At 43.4% G+C, this 21,142-nt stretch overlaps 1 protein-coding gene across 1 annotated transcript; it reads left to right on the top strand.

The window, feature by feature from the left end:
- Nucleotides 1-3,612: 3,612 nt before the first annotated feature.
- On the top strand, nt 3,613-18,450 carry LOC139658936 (LIM domain-binding protein 1). Its single transcript, XM_071537129.1, has 11 exons — nt 3,613-3,728; nt 10,125-10,227; nt 10,992-11,036; nt 11,364-11,439; nt 11,537-11,639; nt 11,819-11,991; nt 13,006-13,128; nt 13,253-13,336; nt 14,663-14,786; nt 14,871-15,019; nt 16,201-18,450. Exons 1-11 carry the CDS (start codon nt 3,695-3,697, stop codon nt 16,429-16,431), a joined length of 1,245 nt encoding a protein of 414 aa, XP_071393230.1. The 5' UTR covers nt 3,613-3,694; the 3' UTR covers nt 16,432-18,450.
- Nucleotides 18,451-21,142: the final 2,692 nt, after the last annotated feature.

Raw genomic sequence — 21,142 nt, 5'->3', positions numbered from 1 at the left:
TATTTTATTTTTCAGAGATATTTTGAGGTGAAGTACCAGGTGTTGCGTGTTAAGTGGAGTCGTGCAGAAACAGCAGCGGCATGAAAAGCCTAAAGGCCTGAAACAATGTGTGTGAAGAGTAAACAATTCGCCTATTCACACACAACACAAGGTCTCTAAAAGCCCATGTAGACTCTACTTCCAAAAATGGAACACAACAACTTCAACGTAACCCAGACCTTGACCCTAAAGCTGGTTTATCTGCATACTACAGTCAAGTTGTCACCTTCCACTTTCCTCATACACATGGTTTAGAACAATTCAGCGTGGGTCAAGCCATGCTGTTCTAATATAATAGAAAATATATAATAGAATATAAAAGAAAAACATAAAAGTACTGAGCCTCTCTCTACCTCCCCCCGTCTCTCTCTCTCTCTCGTTCCTGCTTGTTTACATTCCAGAGCCATGTTCAACACAGAAGGATCCTCCCCCTTCTTGTGTGGGCTGAGAATGTGTGTGTGTATATGTGTGTGTGTGTGTGTGTGTGTGCATACACGCACGCAGCATGTGCCCCAACATGTGGATGATATAAACATTGGGCTGTGTGTGTGTGTGTGTGTGTGTGTGGGGATGTGCTCCGAGCAACAATGCCCTTATGAGAAAAGCAGAGTAACAGACTGAATCGGCTCTTTGCAAGTAAAAAAAAATGTCCTTTGTGGTCAACAGCGGCTTAAAACTAGACTCCATGCTGACCGACCCAGACCTTACATTACACTCCTCAACCTCCGCCATACTTCCTTCTCTACCACTGTTCGCACTCCCCCCCTTTCTTCTCTCTGTGTTCCCTTCCCTCATTCTCTCTCCCCCCTGTTCTCTCTCTCTCTCTCTCTCTCTCTCTCCCATCCTCCCTCCTCTTTCACTCTGCACTATATACCTTCATCCTTCCTTCCCCTTTCCCCCCCCCTCCCCTCACTCCCGCTCTCTTTGACTCCTCTGATTGCTAGCGTATGTTGCCTGGCTGGCTGGCGAGATGAGGGGAGAGGGGGGTGGGGTAGGGGGGAGGTAAGGGGGAGAGAGAGAGCGAGAGAGAGAGAGAGAGAGAGAGAGAGGGGGGAGAGAGAGGGAAGGGGGAAGGGACTGTGCCCTCTCATGCAGAGAGTCACATGGTGTCCCTGATTGGAGGAAAATGAGTAAAGACTGCAGCCTGGCTGAAATGGCAACAGACCAAACGCACAAAGGCTGAGCTGTTTAGAAACGGGTTGCACAACAAGAGCGCCTGGAGAGGAGGGTGTGACAGAGGGAAAGAGAGAGAGGGAGCGTAGACACAGAGGAAAGATGCGGATTACAGAGAGAGAGAGAGAGAGAGAGAGAGAGAGAAAGAGAAAAGGAGGTGAGAAAGGGAAAACAGGAGAGAAAAGAGAGGTGAGAGGGGAAGGCAAAGAGCAAAAGAGACTAAGCAAGAGACGGGGAGAGGGAAGTGGGAGATGAGCAGTGTAGGAGCGCAGGAGTGGGTGGGAGGGTGGGAGGGCGAGAGAGAGAGAGAGAGAGAGAGAGCGAGAGAGAGAGAGAGAGAGAGAGAGAGAGAGGGAGAGAGAGAGAGAGAGATCAGACTGTGTTTCTATGTTTTCTGCCAGGCTGAGCGGTGACGTGATTGGCTGAGGGGGGGCAGACCTGACTCTGAGATCAGAGACAGACAAAATGGCTCCCAGAGAACAGAGAACGCAGCATCAGGGCACTGTCATCTCCCCTCACACAGCTGTCAGCTGACACCAGTGGCTGACACTCACACACACACACACACACACACACACACACAAATCTGACACACAGATCCTTCTTTTTGGCAAATTCAAAGCCACCTGCATAATGATAATGTGAAGGTAATAACTGAAGATGACTGTGATAATTATAATGAGTGTGACGATCATGAAACTGCCATAATAAATATATTATGTTATATTCCTTTTGAAAACACTTTAATATGGAATATGAATGATTATTATTAATGAAAAACTGCTTCAAAGCTGAACCTTTTTAGGATTTAGTCCCTTCATCCATTGGCCCGGGATAATATGTGACGCACTTGCCGCTGAAGTGCCCTTGTTGCAGTGTGTCTGTGTTCGCCTGCCAGAGAAATCCTGAGCAGGGAATTCACCCAGCGAGTGAGAAAATACTGTAGAGCAGGATGAAAACAAACACACTGGCTCCCTGCAGCCACAGGAGGGCGCTGCTACGGCGGGACGGTCTGTGACCAGAGCTGTCTGGTTCTCCTCTCTCCCTGATTGTGGGTCAGTTTCATATTTTTTTCCTCCAGCAATGATGGCAGTGATGCATGGTGAAGTTCTGACTGGAGATCTGTGGATTTAGTGGGTTCCAGTGAATTTGCGCCAGAGGAATTACAGCATCATTTGCTTACTGTTTTATTTGTAATGCAACATCTGCATGACAGCTTTAATTATAACTGTTTTATGTAAAATTGTTGTGCTTTTATTTTTTCTGTGCTCTCGCCTAGGAGACACATCAATAACAATTTTCCGTCTCATGCAATGAGACAGACAATTAAGTTTTTCCGATTCTGATTCATTGGCCATGTCAGACTTTCTGGTGATCTAAAGCTGGGCAATGTGCTCCGGATTAGCGCTCATTCCTCAAAAGAGTGACAGCTCGTGTTGCGGCTGCCTTTGGATCTTTCAGCAGAACTGAATCAGACAGAGCTCTGTCTCTCCATCTGATCCAATAACAGAGTAAAGAAATCTGATCTGCCATATGTATAAAATACTACTCATCTGGCAGGCAGTGAATATTTCCCTGACCACTGCAAACAGCCCCGGAGATACAGTATGTAGCTACCATATGGAGGATTGGGACTGTCTGTGTCTGTGACTGCTTTTCATCTGTTTATGCCTGACTTAATCTATTAGTATAAAGTTGTAAAACCCATGCTACATAACAGTTTTGGCATAAACCTTGCCACAGTCTTTTTTTTTTATAAATGCAGTGAATGCAATTTATGAAAAAAGACTGGTTTCCTTTTCTTTTTATAATTGCTGTTTGTGAAAACATAAAGAACAACACTTAAAACAACACTTAACTGATGGCACTCTTGCTGGAAGTTGCCTCTTTAGATTAGAGCTGGGATCAGTTTAGCCAGCCGTATTCCTACACTCAAGCACCGGTACAGACCGATGTACCACTGTCCTGAGGTCAGTGTCTAACAGCGGGTCAGTGGGAGGGTGACTGAGTGACTGGGACGGTTGTTATCAGAACTCTGGCAGATGTGTATGCCGTTTAGTTTCCTGTTGACTAGTGAGTGGAAGTGGCACACTGAACACATTTGCACATACACAGCAGACACACACAGGCACATGCATACACACACACACACACACACACATAAACACACGCTGACACTCATGCACTTGGTGCGTGTGCACAGATGCACACACACTCACACACACACACAAAACACACTTACTGTAGGCATCCTACTCCCCCTCCTTGTGCCCCTGAGCCTGACAGTCTGGACATGGGAGATATCATAGAGAAAGAGAAAGAGAGAGAGAGAGAGAGAGAGAGAGAGAGAGAGGTGGAAACACAGAGAGAGAGAGAGAGAGAGAGAGAGAGAGAGAGAGAGAGAGGGACAAAGAGAGAAACAGAACACAATATTTTAGTTAGATCAGTAAAGCGGTGTGCAAGTGCATTAGTGGGTGACAAAATGGCGATGTCAGAACAGCTAGATACTGAAGCAGGTAAGTCTCTCTTGCTGACCTTTTACTTTCTGTCTTTCTCACAGTTTGTTCAGCAACCTAACAGAAAAGTATCACCCTGAGGTGTAAAAAGAAAACTTTTCATTGTTTTTATTGTTATATCTCTTTGGCTTTATTGCTGTCCAGAGAAATGCTGTAAAAGTTTTTTTTTTTTAACAACTTTGACAAAGGTGATTGAACCAAGTTGCACTTCTGGGTTTAACTGTAAGCTTGCTGAAAACATCATACAGTGCACATGGAGTTTATTCAGCGGCCACACGCTCCAGCCTTAATCACTTATTATACATGGATTTATGGCTTTAGGTGTGAATGTGCGGCTGCACATGTTCGGAAATGAGGCTAGGTGGCGAAGGTTAGGCAGTTGTGTGTGTGTGTGTGTGTGTGCATGTGTGTATGTGTGTGTGAGACTTGCTGGTTGGGGTGCTGGTTGAAGATAAGGCCTGCCCTATGCCTGAGAGCGAAAGAGACGGTGTGTGTAAGCCCTTCAAGCCTTATCCTGACACACCTCCCACCCCCGCCTCCCTGTCACCCCCACCACACACACACACACACACACACAAACACACACACACTGGGGATTAACCCCTGTCATGTACCATTTCAATGGGTGAGCTTTGGAGAGACACACACACACAGGCACACACAGGCACACACACACACACACACAGGATTAACCCTTGTGTGTCCATTTCCATGGATGATTCTTAGCCTCTCTCCAGTTGTGACAGCATTGACTGCTCGCGTTGCCATGGTTACAAGGGCCAGTGAATGTAAGATAGGCAAATCCACATAAGTCACCCACAACAGACACTCTAAGCCACTACTGACTACACCTCCCCCTGGTACTACACACACAAAGATGTTGGCGGAAGAGTGACAGAAACCTCATGAGCTGTGAAGTGCTCATGTCACAGGCTTACCACGGTCAGACCAATATACATAAACTCAGTCCGAGCATCTTTGTTGCTGCGGGTGTGAGAGACAGGTCTAAGATCAGCTTATCCTCGTTACACGTCTGGGTTGAGGAGTCACCTCACTTCACCATATTTCAGACTTTACCCAACCTTGGGGTCGGGACCCCACGCAGGTTCAGATTATATCATTGGTATAGAAGTTGAAGGGGTCCACGTTTGAGTTGCCATGTTTATTTTGCAGATGAAAAGATGGAAGAGTTTTGTCAAAACATTATGAAAAAGTGTCACCTAGTCTTACAAAATGATTGTCGGCATAAAATTCAGATGATAAATTACACCATCCATCTCCGCAGCTGGAGAATCACCCCCACAGCTAGAAAAATGTACATACATCATGTTTGTCTTTGTCTTATTTGTTTTCTTATCTCGTTGTCATTGAGCATTTTATTGTTTTGTCCCGGCACCTATTGCACGCTCAGCTCTCCTGGTAGGGAATCCCTCTTTGAATTGCTGCACCCACGGGCTCTTCCTTTTGTTTTTCCTTATAAGGTTTTTCTTGGGAGTTTTTCCTTGTCTTCAGTGAGTTTCTAAGGTTGGTGGTGCCGGTTAGGCTCAGCTATGTAGGTTTGGTAGAGTTTATCTTACAACATGCTATTTTGTGTCTTGTGCTTTGTTTTGTTTCCTTGTATTTTATTTGTTGCATACTGTATTGCATCATTTTGTTTTGTGATTTAGCCTATTGTTTGTTAGTTAGATATAGGAAGGCTTGTTCTCTGTGAAGTCCTTTAAGACACGGTTGTGATGAAGGGCTTGAGAAATAAACTTGACTTGACATACAATGAAAATCATCTGGCCTTAATGTCCTGCCCAATTACATTTACAGTGCAAAAGCCCACATATCATGAGCGTAACTGTCCATTAATCATGCTAGTAATATCCAAATTCTTCAACTGCAACAACTAGTGGAACTGATCGTTGGAAATGTGCCCAGGAGCGAACCTGGGTCTCCAAACCAAAATTACTCCCACACCCACATTTGCAAAAAAATTGTACAGGAAACACTGCTTCAGGTAATGATGTTCTGCTATATAGAGATTTGGAATAGAATTACAATTTAAAATGAAAGCGCCTGCAGTTTATCCAACTTTTATCTCTGGGTCCCATTATTCGAAATTGTGCCCCTAGAAAAAATTCCCCTTACACAAAAATGACTTCATATTTCCTATAATATCAATGTAATATAATATAATATAAATATTACCTTTCAACACTGTTGTTTAGATGCACAGCAGCCTCTGTGAAAGCCTTGCAGCCTGTAAACCGTTGTCATAGAGCAGCTCACAAGAGCAGCTTCATTTGTGAATAAATAATTTATGAAACACTATGTTATTTTTATATAGTTTAAAAATCAGAAGCATGGGGCATCCTGGTGGCTCAGTTGGCTGGGGCGCTGGAGCGTGACGTCCGGGGTTCAAATCCAGCCTGGGACCCTTGTTGCATGTCATCCCCCTCTCTCTCTCCCATCCCTCTCTAAAGCAGAAATACCAAAAAAAATCTAAAAATAAAAATAAGAATCAGAAGCATGTGAAAGACCCTCAGTTTGTTATGTGTTTCAAAGGGAAGGAAATTTACAACCTTGATATGGGATCACCAGCCAAAAAACTTAGGGAACCCCTGCCATTCCTCCCTTCAGGATTATACTGTATATCAAATTAGCAAATATTATGAAACACATGTATTCATTCTCTCTCTCTCTCCCTCTCTCTCACACACACACACACACACACACACACACACAAACTCCTGACCTAATACTTGTGCTTTTTATATCCCAACTTTGGCCATATGGGTGGGTCCTCTCTCTGGCTGCTATCTGAATATCTGATTATAATTTGAGGCGATTTAAGCAGATTTAGAGGTCTATGGGATTCTCCTTTTGGCTTAGTGCTTCCCGTGTGTGTGTGGCTTAGTGCTTCCTGTGTGTGTGTGTGTGAGAGAGAGAGAGAGAGAGAGAGAGAGAGAGAGAGAGAGAGAGAGAGAGAGAGAGAGAGAGAGAGAGAGAGAGAGAGAGAGAGCATGATTCCCAGTGGTAATGGATTTACTGGCCTACCTTGGAGACAGTTCAGTTAAGGCACAGTAAACAAGCCCAATCTTTGAAAGCTGATTTCACAGAAGTTTTGGTTTGTTGCTACATGCCAATGGCTGACTGGCTGACTGATGCTCAGGCTGCTGAATCAGCTTTATAGGCCATTGCATGGAGCACTGATGCCATCTGACTCGGGACGTCTTTCAGGGTGTCTCGGCTGTCACTGCATGCATGTCTCAATTCAGTTGTTTGCAGTGAGCTGATGTGCACTAATTAGGCCAACATCAACCCAAATTGCAGTCAACATTATGGTCGGCCGTACCTCTTCCCATACACTTATACTCGGCTGTATTAGGCCAATTTTCGTCTGTGTCAGTTATAAGGAAGATGCACGGAGGAAAAAAATGCTTACCAGACAAGCTTTATGTGCAGTTGTGCACTGGAGTGGGGGGAGGGAGAGAGAGAAAGGGGAGAGGGCGGCTGACGGTGCTCGCCCCTTCCAGCGACAGAGAGGAGAGAGGAGCAAATGCATTGCAGAGGGAGAGGAGGAGGGCCTACAGCTATTGTTCATGTCCTCCCGTGAACAAAGGGCTCATCGGGGTCCGTATGTAAACCCACAGCAGGCTTCAGCCTACTGACAAGGCCTCATGCGGGACAAAACATAACCGACTGACTCCCGCAATCTAGGTTTCTTTCTTTTCAACCTTCGCGACTTGAGAAGATTTTTTTTTATTCCAATTCAGTGGGACGTATTGGTTGGTACGTTGCGTCCAGCCAACCGCCGTCCAGCGGGCCTATCCGTTTTTACGCACGGAGCGTACACACGGTCTATCATCACGGATCTGTAAACATCAATTTTCTGATAGGACTTCTTAGCAGGTAAAGGGTCGGTTTTCTGAAACACACGCTCTGACTGATATGTCTAGCTACTGTAGCTATCAAATATACATTTACGTGCTACCCGGTTGTAGTTTCTCGTCTTATTTCGGTGCTTTCTCACTAAAAAAGGTTTTAACGCTAAGATGTTAGCAACATAGCTAACAGTAGCTAACTGGATACTACCAGCTTGCTAACGTTAGCCTGGCAGGGCTGTGTGCCCTGCGGGCCTATATGGCAATGTTGTGTGCAATCAGCGTTTTGGCGATTGAAAGTGTTACAGTTGTTTACGATGTTTGGTGTGTGTTTCAGTGGCAGTCTTGTAAGTTACTGTTGGTTGGCATAAAATAGCTAGCGCACCCAAATCACCTGTGTTCAGCGTTGTAACGTAGCTAACTAGGTGCTAGCAGTATACGCTTGCTCCCTTTCTAATTGCCATTGTAGCCAGATAACTCTATGCCAAATATGGTCTATCTATTATCGTTATAAACTACTCAGTTGGTGTTAAAGTCTACAATATCCAATACTCCACGCCAATTGTGTAAAGAGCCAATGGTATAATATCCCCTATTCCGTTTTGATATGAGACTCCTAGTCTTAGCAATCATGGTGGCAGTCTGGAGTGGTTGGAGTCGAGAAACAATGAAAGGTTATTATTATTTCGAGGCAATTTCCAAGTGTTTATGGAATACAGCTGAAAGCTAATGTCAGATTTGTGTACACCATCCATGGCACTCGTCATTTAGCTTTGACTGTCAAATTTGCTCTGAAAGTTGGTTAACGTTGGTTACCGTCATGCAACGCATCACTCAAGGCCAGGAAGTAAGTGTGTGTGTATATGTGTGTGTATGTATGTATTTTGTGAGATGGAGGGAAGAGCATGATTCCCAGTAGAGGAAGTGGAGTCTAGCTGATGTGATTGTGACGGCCTGTCATTAACCACTAACAGGAGGGGAAAGGAGCTAATGGAGCTCTCAACAACTAATGGACACATAACCATCGATTATTTATTTATTTATCAGCCCATTTGTTTTCCTCTGGTGATGCAGGCATCATTGTGGGCTCACACAGTAAACAACTTGTTTTTACACAGAATGAAGGCAGGGCTTTAAATGGATGGGTCATGGCTAAGTTGTTTTTTGCCATGTGATGGATGTGATTCTTGTTTTAAAGATGCACTTGACTTCCTGGCAAAACTTTTCTTCATTTATTTATTTGAATACATTTCCTTCTGATTTACCTCTAGGCGTATTATGAGGTATGGCAGGATTTGTGGCCACTGTTATACATAGCAATCATGTTAGAATTGAAGCCAGTAGTGTGGTAGGTCAACACAGGCATGACCTCTCTCCTTACCAACAGGCCGGCCTATATATGTGATGATACAGAACTGACCTGTTACTAAAGAGAACAGAAACTTGTCTGTTAGATATATCCTAATTTGAGGCTTGCTTTTAAATGGCTGTGAATACGAAAGATTTTAAGAGACCTAACTGCACATGTATGAGTGTGTGTTTGAAGATTTATCCTAGAGTTAGGCTACCTGTCCCTCTCACCACTTTTTGTGTGTGTGTTCGTATGACCCTCTCTGCATATTTGTTATTATGTAGTACAGCAGAAGACCTTTGAGAAATAATACAGTGTCAAAAGAGTCAGTTCATTTGCCTATTTTCACTCAGGAGATGGTATTTCTCTCTCAAGTGTGGCTATATAATTAAAATGGATAGATCACATTGTTGCAATGTTCTCAAATCACTGTTCTCCTCTGCTTGGTTGAATAGCAATTTCTGTTAATTTAACTCCAACTTATTCCTCACTGTCAGTCTGTATCTCTGTATCACACACATACACACAGAGTGTCAGTGAGATGTTTAATATGCAGAGACAAGACGGGGGGGACATTAATGAGGCGGGGCCTCGCCGTGGCGACGGCAGAGGTCGTGACCTAGCGGCCGCCACGCCTGGATGGCCTTTATAGTAGAGCTGGGCAATTAGAGTAGAGGAGGAGGCGGAGCTGTGTGTGTGTGTGAGAGAGAGAGAGGGATTCATCAGTTTTTGTCTGTGTGTGTGAATGGGGTCAGTATTGGGCTGTTGGTGTTTGATAGACCTTAGGATGTTATTTAGGGAGAGTTAAGGCAGACCAGTTGGAGGGTGATGGATCACATTCTGAAAAGGAAGATCTCTCCTCATCACATGGGTGTTTTGTGCCTTCATGCAACAAGAATGGTGTATTGGGGATGACCTGTGAATGAGTGCAGCCAACTGAAACTGGGCCATACTGGCTATCTCGGGCTGCACGTGCATTCACCCTCACGTGATGCAGTCATTCTTTGAAGTGTCCCTCCAAAAATGTATGGGTACAGTGAAGAATACGGTATATTTTGCCAGCATACGGGCGAACCATTGTAAAGCAGACAAGTTCAGCGAGCGTACAAACCATGTTTTCATGTTCTCTCATTTGTGTTGTTTCTAAGCTGTGTCCTCTCCTCACCTCTCTTCCAGGCTGTTCCTCCAAGTCGTTCAAGCTGTACTCCCCCAAGGAGCCCCCCAACGGTAGCGCCTTTCCCCCCTTCCACCCCGGCACCATGCTGGACAGAGACGTGGGGTGAGTTTTGTGTCTGTGTGTGTGGGTGTGTGTCTGCTGAGTGAGTTTGGGTGAGTGTCTGTCTTGCTGAGTCAGCTCTGGACAGGCGGTTAGCCTCTCGTGTCAGATCAAGCCAACAGGAAGCGGAGCAGCCTATATCTGTTGCTGCTGTTTCATACATGTTGTGTTGTGGTGGTGTTAGTTGTGGTGTTATTGCACTCTGGTTTTACAGCAGTTAAAGTGCAGTGTCTGCATTTAAAATCAATAGGGCAAAACTACTTGATTATGTTAACTCTAGGACCAGGCTTTTAACGCTTTACCAGGAATTCAGCAGGTACTCTTAACTTTTTACGAGTCTAGTCTTTTAAACATCCTGTATAGGCTTCTGTATTTTTGCACACTGTATGTTATGAGCTTGTATGAAAACTCCAAGTAGCAATAAACTTGATTTGATTTCTTCTGTGGCTGGAAATGGCTGGGGGATATACCTGTGTTGACGGTTAAGAGTCTGGAAAGTGTGTACTGTGCGCCACTGCTTGTTTCTTTGCAGTGAGCTTGTCAGATGCAGTTGGTGTGTGTGTGTGTGTGTATTCAGAGGTGTTGTGTCATTTACTGTGTCTCCCTCTATCATCCAATTTGTGCCATGTTTGGCTAGTGTCCCAGGATCCCAGGAAGACAGACTAGCTCCTAGAGGGGGGCATATTAGCATCATAACCTTTTAATAATCTCTCTGCTCTCTCCCTCTCTCTCTTCTCTCTCTCCCTCTCTGACTCTTGTTTCTCCAGTCCCACCCCGATGTACCCTCCCACATACCTGGAGCCAGGAATAGGGTAAGACCACATTACCTTCCATTATCTCTAACTGGTGTGAAAAAGGCAATACCCCAAGTACAGATAAGGCTGTGTCAAGCTGGGTTCTTATCTCACTTTCAATAGAGATTTTGCATTTAGTCTATGATAAGGCTAAACTAGGTTGTGAAACAGACCTAAAAGTATGGGAGCCACTCTGCTGAGCTCAGACAGTGCCGCGACCAGGATATTTTTTGGGTTCACTCATATCTGTCATATTGCCATGAGTTAATGCCCCCCCTCTTCTCATCCGCTGTCCTTTTTGTGCTCTGCTCCTCTCTGCTCCTCCTGGCTTTCTGTGGTGTTCAGGAGGCACACACCATATGGCAACCAGACAGACTACAGAATATTTGAACTCAACAAACGGCTACAGAACTGGACAGAGGTATGCACACACAGACACATGCACACACACAAAACCACATGGAAAACTATTTTGGTAACTGATGATTGATTGATTTCCCCCCCTCTCCACGCTGTAGGAGTGTGACAACCTGTGGTGGGATGCATTTACTACAGAGTTCTTCGAGGATGACGCCATGTTGACCATTACTTTCTGTCTGGAGGACGGACCCAAACGCTACAGTAAGAAACAAAATCACAGGAACATATTAACTTTGGCACACATGCACACGCCTCACCCCTTTCTCTTTCCGTAGCATTCTGTCCTCTTAATATAAGGTCCTGCAACCACAAATATACTGCACAATATGGTAATGTCGTCTTCTTCTCATACTTCCTGTGTTTTCTCCCCTCCTCTCCAGCAATTGGCCGGACGTTGATTCCGAGGTACTTCCGGAGTATATTCGAGGGGGGTGCCACTGAGCTCTACTATGTGCTGAAACATCCCAAGGAGTCCTTCCACAATAACTTTGTCTCCCTTGACTGTGATCAGTGCACCATGGTCACCCAGAATGGCAAGCCCATGTTCACACAGGTGTGTGTGTATGTCCATGTCTGTCTTTCTCATTTTTTCATATGGCCCACAGGGTTCCCACACTCCTGGAAGTAGTGGAATTTTAAATTTGCATTTTCCAGTCCTGAAGAAGTTATGAAAAATGATAAAAGGGAGAAAAGTTTTGGAAAAGTCATGAAATTTTATTTGTGAATTTAATGAGGTTTTTTTTCTTGAATACTGTCAAATGTCACAAAAAGCTGTGACTGGCTCTGAAACAGTCTAGACCTCCCTGTTGGAGGAAAATATTGGTGGTTGCTGACTGTTTTTTGTTGACAGAGTTAAAATAGTATTATAATCCTTGCTTTTAAAGTGAAAAATAAACTAATGCTTAAAGTTAGTGTAGTTGATGGTTACATTTTAATTCAGACCCATTCAAATGTGGTCACGGAAATTTGACAAGGGTCATGGGAAAGTTTTGATTTCATCAGTTTTTTCATCAGTGAAAAGGTGCGGGAACCCTGGGCCTAGTAATCGTCTATGTGTTACACAAACAGTATCAAATACAGATCACTTGCAAATTAAGGGTGTACTGGGTGTACTGGGCCACCCATATGCAAGTTGCTCCACCCTGAGCCTAAGTGTTGTCACACAACCAAAAAGAAGTGGACATGTGACTGAAAGGCCAACGCTAAAATCTGGGTGGGAAAGAGAATGTGTAACGCCCTGCAGCAACTACTGTGAAGATGCCAACCACTTTAACCCTTAACTGCGTATGTAGTGGTATGAACGTGAAGCAAGGTGTTGCTGGAATAAATTTCTAAAAAGCCAGTTTAAGATTACTGGGTACTGTGGTTGTAAACTGTCAAACTGATAGTTTGACAGTTTTTCTTAAGCGCTTTCATTCCCGCAGCTTACCCCTCTCTTAAACCTGCAACTTTTGCCTTAAATCTGTAACTCGTACTTCTCTTTGTGCCACAGAAAGTACAACAGTCTCTGCATCACATTTACAGTTCCTTCGTTATATACTGACCTCAGTCCTCTGACCTGCCGCAGGTGTGTGTGGAGGGGCGCTTGTACCTGGAGTTCATGTTTGACGACATGATGAGGATAAAGACGTGGCACTTCAGCATCAGACAACACCGTGAACTCATCCCCCGCAGTATACTGGCCATGCATGTGAGTGGATATACAGTTGGAATGGGAATCTACGCAGAGGCACATGGTTTGTTGATGTGTGTGTGTGTGTGTGTGTGTGAGTGCGTCTGTCAGCTTTGTGACCTTTGTGTTGTTGATGTCCCAGGCCCAGGACCCACAGATGCTGGACCAGCTGTCCAAGAACATCACAAGATGTGGCCTGTCCAACTCCACCCTTAACTACCTCCGAGTAAGTAAAGCACACATTCAACATTATACTTAAAGAATGATGCTAATGTTGATTTTTTCACCCCCTTCATTGTCTGTTGAACACAGTCCATTCATAATTTTGTCCAAGGTTTGAGTCAAAATTGACTTGCCTTGTATCCCCCAGTGCCTCCAAACTAAAACACTCTCAGCAGACTTACACATTTTAATCTGTAGAAGTTATCCATCATATTCACAATAATGTTATTCTTGTGAAGAACATTTGGGTGGAAATTATTTGGAGAATTAGGATTCCGTCATGGGCAAAAATGTCCGTAACTGCAAGGTTCACTTTTTGTTATTTCGACCTATGAAATGTACGCAGGCTGATACCGAATTGGCCCCACGTCCTGGTAACCCTGCCCCTCCCCGTGTAAAATGTTTCATTCATAACAGTGTCTACTTTTACATGGACAGCTATAATCCGATATTAACCTGATTAAGACAATACTCTGATTAAGAAATTGGCATGTAAACAGCATTTTCTGATCACCGTAACCCGAATAAGGTCATAATCGGACTAAGCATAATTGCATTAATACATGAGGAGCATTCCGATTTTAGTTGAATTATTGAAGGGCATTTTAGACGTGTATACACCTTAAGCGAACTATTACTCTCTATTGGAGTATTTGTGGCTTTTTGCAACACAAGTGGCAATCCAAGTGCTTGGCGACACAGGCTCTGCCTTCCAGCGGTTGTGATCTTGTTTACAGTGGAAAAAGATGACTGACACTAGAAAAAACAAGTCCCAACATTTTTGGGGTGAGACTGAAACTGTCACCATGCTCTATGGTCTATTTGCACCTTCACTAAAGGCTTGAACTGTCCGTGTGCTCCAGTGATTCTCCTTTGTCCTATTAATCGGACTTTGCTCTGTAGCATGTAAAAAGGAATATTAATGGAATAGTTCTGTAAGCAACCCATGTTAACAGCTTAGTTAGAATATTGTTTTATTTAGATTATTGCTGTCCATCTAGACATAGTGAGAACAACCATGCTTTGCAGCAATGAGACTGAAATGTATTCGCAATGATGCAATACCAATGCAAACATAATCTGAAGATTTAAGGGTTTTTGGACTCAGTAGTGGCTGTGAGCTAAGTACTACTGAGATATAAACAGAGTGAAATTATATCAGAAAAGGTAAATGTAAAGAGGGAGACAGTGGGGATGAGTGGGGGGAAACGTTCACACAGGCAGGATCCTTAAAGGCTGCACACTTTCTGCTGTATTTTATCATGGAGATAAACATTGCTGACTAAACGTTTTGTACTCCCCACCCTGCTGTCTTTCCTCCCACCTCCAGCTGTGTGTGATTCTGGAGCCCATGCAGGAGCTGATGTCCAGACACAAGACGTACAGCCTCAGCCCCAGAGACTGCCTCAAGACCTGCCTCTTCCAGAAATGGCAGAGGATGGTGGCACCACCAGGTAGGTGTAACACACACGTACAGACACACACACACACACACAGTTAATGCAGTTTCTAACTCTCTTTCTTTCCCCTCTCTTTAGCTGAGCCAGCAAGACAGGCCCCTAACAAGCGGCGGAAGCGTAAGATGTCAGGTGGCAGCACCATTAGTGGAGGAGGAGGAACCAATAACAACAGCAACAGCAAGAAGAAGAGCCCCGCCAGCGGCTTCCCTCTGTCCAGCCAGGTTCCAGTGAGTATCTCAGTGCCATCTACTGACTCTACTTTGCTATTACACTTACCATTACTACTTTGTTCATAGATAGACAAATATTTCATTTATCCTGGAAGCAAGTTCAATTATCACAACAGCAACAAACTTAACCAAAAAACTGAGAAAAAAATATTGTGTCAAGAAAGTATATAAAGGTCCAGGCACAACCGTGAGTCAAGTATAAAATGTCTTTATTTGGAGAGCAAAGAGTTACACCACCACCAATCTGTCAGATTACACCTTCCTCAGGATGTACAAAGGTCCCAGCCCATGAGCACCAGTGAAATTGGTTTGAAATCCCGATGCACTGCAAGTGTAATTCTTCACCAAATAATAGTTATTGTGTTTGACAGCACAATATGTAATGCAATGCTGTATACTATATACATGGAAAGTACACTCCTAGAAGAATGGCCGTCAGAATGGCCCATTACACCCATTCCTCCCTATTGAAATTATATATTAATTAAGGATGTACATTTAAAAAAAAATTCTTGATCAACTTTTACTCAAGTTAACAAACAAGTGATTGATGTTCGCTGGACCCAGGTCTGTTAAGCAACTATAAATTTGCAGGTGACTTTTGAAGCAGAGAGATGCCTTTCTTCCATCTAAATTCAAATTTAATCAATACATAAACCAATACCTTTATTGACTCCTTTATGACAGCTAAGGTATGCTACAACTAATTCAATTTAAATATTGAAACAGGGTGATGGAAAATTGTTGTCAAAAAGATATAAAACAAAGCAACTGCCCTATTCTACTCCTGGTCTAGTATATTGCTGATAATATTTTCAAACCTGTGACAAATTAGAACATGACACTGACTGTAGTGCTTGATGTTGAACATGTAAACATCCAGACAGAACTTGTGCTGGTTTGCTTCATTTTCCCCAGTGTGGAAACTTAATTTAGACCTACATCTGACTTTAATACATCCATGTCTACAACCTCCTCAGTGAGCTATATGTCTCCCTCTTGTGGCCATTATAAATGTAGCAGTTTCCCCTCAGTGAGGTCACTGGAGACGAGTTCATCACCACAACATATACTGATATAACAATATAACAACGACGGACATTCATAGATAGATTATTCATGAACGTCCCTACTATTTATTGTCTGTCTGCTGCTAATAACGGTTTTCCTCTCTGCAGGATGTGATGGTGGTGGGAGAGCCCACACTGATGGGAGGGGAGTTTGGCGACGAGGACGAGCGTCTGATCACGCGGCTGGAGAACACGCAGTTCGACGCGGCCAACGGCATCGACGACGAGGACAGCTTCAACAACTCTCCGGCGCTGGGGGCCAACTCCCCCTGGAACAACAAGGCCCCCTCCAGCCAGGAGAGCAAGAGCGACAACCCCACCTCACAGGCATCGCAGTAGAGCCCAGAGCCCCGCAACCTCAACACCAACCCCTCTCTCTGTCACTCCTCCGCCCCCACCCCTCAACAGCCAGGAGAGCAACAGCAACGCCCCCTCCCCCCCCGCCCCCGCCACCTACCCAGACATCACTTTAGAGCCCAGAGTAGTCCAACAACTCCGACACAGGTAGCCCGATGGAGCTCAGAGTGCCAGAGGCTCGATGCGTCCTTCTCAGACATTGTAATCGAGCCCGGAGGGAGTATCATAAGTTTCATCATTTCAGCGACTTCCCGATACTTAGGCTCTGTGTCCCAACTCTTCGTCATACCGGATAGATGTGAAAAAGGAAGGAGCAGAGACTTGCTGTAGGGGAGAACTGTGCAGACAGTCGTCCATATTGAAGTATGCATGTAGGAAGAGGTGGGGTGAAGGGGACGGTGGCAGTGGGGCTTCGAGACGGTGGCAAGTTGCTTAGGGACGACTAGCCCACCTATCCTCTTAACATGGCTCTCAATTCTGGTCCGCACTGTTGATGCGTTAAGTCATACTTATGTGGTGGCTGTCAGGAGAGAATATGAGTGTGTGTATGTGTGTGCTAGAGTATGTGTGTATTGTGTGTGTGTGTGTGTGTGTGTGTGGAGGGAGAAACAGTCAATGTGAACATGAATTGGGGCTTTGCCAGAGCAGGTGGACCAGAATTGAGAACCAGCCTATTAAACCATTGAAATTCACACACTAGTAGGAGAGATGTTCTGTGGCACTAGGGATATGTCTTATACACACACACACACACACACACACACACACACACACACACACACACATATATATACATGCACATAATGATTGAAGGATTCTGAATCCCCTAGTGCCCAAACCCTCTCTGATTAGACGACAGCAGATGCATCCTTTTGAACAGAGAGCATTTAAAACACACACATGCACATACACACAGTTACACATTTTAAGAGTTTTTATACAGTATCTATTTCCCTAGAATGTTTTTTAATTTGTATTAAACTCCTTCATTTCAATTGTTACTTTTTTATTTTCTACCAATATTGAAAAGCTACAGACCAAGGAGCAACACAGGACTTTTATCCCTCCCCCCTCTAAAATATATTGTTTTTATCTTTTATGTTTATAAAAGAGAAATAATTTAGTGTGGATGTTTTTATTTTGTCTTTTTGTTCCTTTTTGGAGATTTGAATTTTTGTGTATTTGTGCTTGTATATTTAAGGTAGTAGCAAAGTTCTGTCTGACTGTAATAAAATGTATTCTTACTTAGATTTACCTAAAGCCATCCCGATCTAATGTAAAGAAAAACAAAAAAAGGAAAAAAGGAGAAAAAAACACTCATGAACCTTCCCTTCTTTCTTCCCACCTGCTCTTCCCTCCCTCCCTCTTTTTTAAAACTTGTGTAAATTAAATTACAAAACCCCAGGGGTACAAAGGCACCATTGAGAGGTGATTTTGGTATGTTTCAGTTTAATTTGTTGATTTTTATTTATTTTGGAATCTTCAGATATTCACTCTCTTGTATATTTCATGTATACAGGGAATGATTTTTCACTTTACATCCATCAAGATTTTGTGTACTGCCATTTTCAACTTGATGTCAAGTGAATTTGCTCACTGAATTTGTTAGCTGACCAGTGACTTTCATGTTTGATTACTGGCTGAAATCACAGGTTTTATTTGTTTTTGGCAAAATTGTCTTCATTTGTGTGGTCTCTTTCATAACCCACAGAGTGGTACCCTCAGTCATCCAAAAATCTTCTAAAACCAGCTTTACATCAAGTTCAATTGGCATATATTTGGTAGCAATGCTGAGTCTCTTTCTGTAAATACAGCTAAAGCTCTGTTATTGTTCTGTACATTTCCATTCCATCCATCAGTTATTTCCAGCAACAGTTATGATTGAGTTTGAATGGTGACTTGTACCTTCTGCAAACCCTGTAGAAAAATCATTGTTTGATATATATTTTTTTGATTTGGTTAGTTTTTGCCCTTGATAATTAATGTATGGTACCAATAAAAAGATACATTTTCACTTTAAAAGAACATGGAGCTTGTGATTTTTTTGTTTTGTTTTGGTTTTGTTTTTTTGTAAATACTGGAGCATTTGCAGACATGTTTGACAGTCCAGTGGATAAATGAAGTTAGTGCCCGTTTGTGATAATGTTTCTATGTCTCAGTCATATTTTAAGGTAGATACCATCTTATTATTTCATAGCTATAGAGCTCAACAGTGACCGCCCACTTTTGAATGGTTCCAGGCTTGGTTCCAGGCTTAAAACTCTTTATATCAGGATTTTCTGAAACATCAGTGGAGGAATGAATGGGAAATTCACTTCCTGGAACCGGAGCTGTTCAAAAGTGGGCGGTCACTGTTGAGCTCTATTGTGGGAGGGAAAGCTGGGCCAAGGCCTGGTTACAGGTTTCCCTTGGCTCTTGGGTAGGTGTGACAGTGGGGAGTCCAATGCTGTGAGACAGAGCAGCAGGGGCAACACACACACACAGCATGTCTCTTCCCTTCCTGGAAGAGGATCCTCCAGGGAGAGACAGAAAAGAGATGGAATTCCTTTCTTTTTTGATGCCAACATAAAATCCTTTGAATACTCTCTGAGAAGATGGGAGAGGCTTTAATATCAGTTTGCAAATATATGGTAATGTTTTTCAGAGGAAATGGTATCGGTACAGATGTTGTAAGTTGTGAATGTCTGTTTGTTGTTCTACAAAGATTTAACACAGCTGTACTCACAGAGGTTGGTCAGGTGTGTGAATGAAAGAGGAAGATATCACTTCTTTAGTATCCAGTTGCTCACAAAGTGCTTCCCTGCCCTGCTGCCCTTTCTTCTTTGAATCATACACATAACCTTTCTTCCCACCTTGACACAAAGCCCTCTGCCATTTCTCCGTATCCCTCTGCAGTCTGGTCGTTGTAACCTGTCAGAGGCGTTGAGCTGTCAGTCAGGCTTCATGCTGTGCTCAGTACTGGGTCTTCTCTACACCGGAGGTCCTCAAATCCTGTCCTCAGACTCCAGACTACTGCTGGTTTTCTATCCTACTGGGTAGTTAATTGTATTCACCTGTCATCCCAGCTCTAAATCAGTCCCTGGCAGAATAGAAACCCAACAGTTCTCTGGACCCCTAAGACCGGATAGTGTGCTTGAGTGAGTGAGCCATTGAATGTTAAAGTCATTTTTTGTGAATGTAAATAATATTCTCTGTGCTTTGTTTCTGCACTGATCAGAAAATTGTCAGAAGAACACAAAGCGGCCATGGAGGGTCAGACCAGTGAGGAGGAGATGCGGATTGTCGGTGTAGGTGGGATCCCAAATACAAAAACTACTTATTCAACTGTTATAGTACATCTATGCTTCCTTCATACTGTCTGGATGTCAAAAATCTCCTTTAGTTTCATTACTTAAGTATTCCAGATATGGTTATGTGTGTTCCTTGCTACACACAGAAGTCTCTTCAGTTCAGGAGAATGAGCCACAGACTCTTAACAGCAGGCCTATATATCAAACCCCCTGGTGCACCATTTGCCAGCTAATCAAACCCTCTCTTTCAGGCATTCATCCCACTCCCATGTCATGCTGTACCCTCAGAGCTGAGGACTGTCAGGAGGCTCTGAGCCAGCTGAATGTCTGTCTCCTGGGGTTGAAGCAGAGCTGGAACAACCTGAAGAGAAAATGTCATCATGCCATTACAGTGATTCCTTCCAACTTGACAAACATCAAGCTCTTTCTGGGATTCAGCAATATTTGTGAGTCCCAGAAAGAAAGAAAAAAAATAAGGGACTGGGGCGAAGAGAGGATATAGAACAGCGGCAGTATGCATAGGATCTATGATCATGGGTCAGGCCATATAATCGTATAAACTTCACCATGTGAGATAAACTGGTTTGAAATCACAATATCTAAGAAATGTTATGGATCTGGGTGCAGATTCTTTCTTTTGATAAATGTAGCTTTTTAATGCCCTTCCACTTAATAAAGTGCCATCTTATCTTATTTTCTGTGCCCATTCCCATTTGTTTTCTTGGTTCATTCCTTACACGTACTGTCTTACTTTTCTTATATCCCTCCTCCGTCTCCCATTCCTACTTGTCTTTTGTCATTTCAGCCTTAAACTGACTGATGACAGCAGTTGATGTGGTTATAATGTCATATAACCTCCACCCGAAGAAATACAATCTGTATGTCTCCAGACTCTCCACCTACTGTTATCAGCTGGTGATTCTATAGAAAATGTGAAAACATGTCAGTTTGAGTTTACTTACTGGTGGCTTTTCACCTCTTAAATAAGATTACTTCATATATTACTTCAGATGATGATGATGACAACTTTACGCTCACTGAATTGACCTGGATAAGCTGATCTGGTATCAGAGTGTGTGTTTCTTTGCCTACCAGCCTGTCTGTGTATCACTTCATGTTCTTTTACACTCCTCACCCACTATTATTCCATTCTGCCTCTTTCTCATTATATTCTGATTTCTTCCTCTCTCTCTTAGTTCCTGCCTCATCTCTCCCTCTGTCTAATGACACGGCAAAAGCAGAGCTCGTCTCATTTATTCCGGAAATTGAGGCTCTCCATGAAGTCTTTACCAGAAATATTGCACCCTTGATGGTAAAGTTAATTTACCAGGGAGCTCATAAGGTCAAAATATGGAAGTGTCAACCGCTGCTCCCTGATTTTCTATTTCCAATTTGAACCAAAA

Source organism: Centroberyx affinis, unplaced genomic scaffold, assembly GCF_046629955.1.
Source record: "Centroberyx affinis isolate AG114_WGS23_722 - 3 ecotype Tasmania unplaced genomic scaffold, CSIRO-AGI_Caff_v1 ptg002986l_1, whole genome shotgun sequence".
In the NCBI taxonomy this organism is placed as follows: Eukaryota; Metazoa; Chordata; class Actinopteri; order Beryciformes; family Berycidae; genus Centroberyx; species Centroberyx affinis.
Note: the sequence above shows the minus strand (reverse complement) of the source record. Positions and strands in the feature narration are given on the sequence as shown.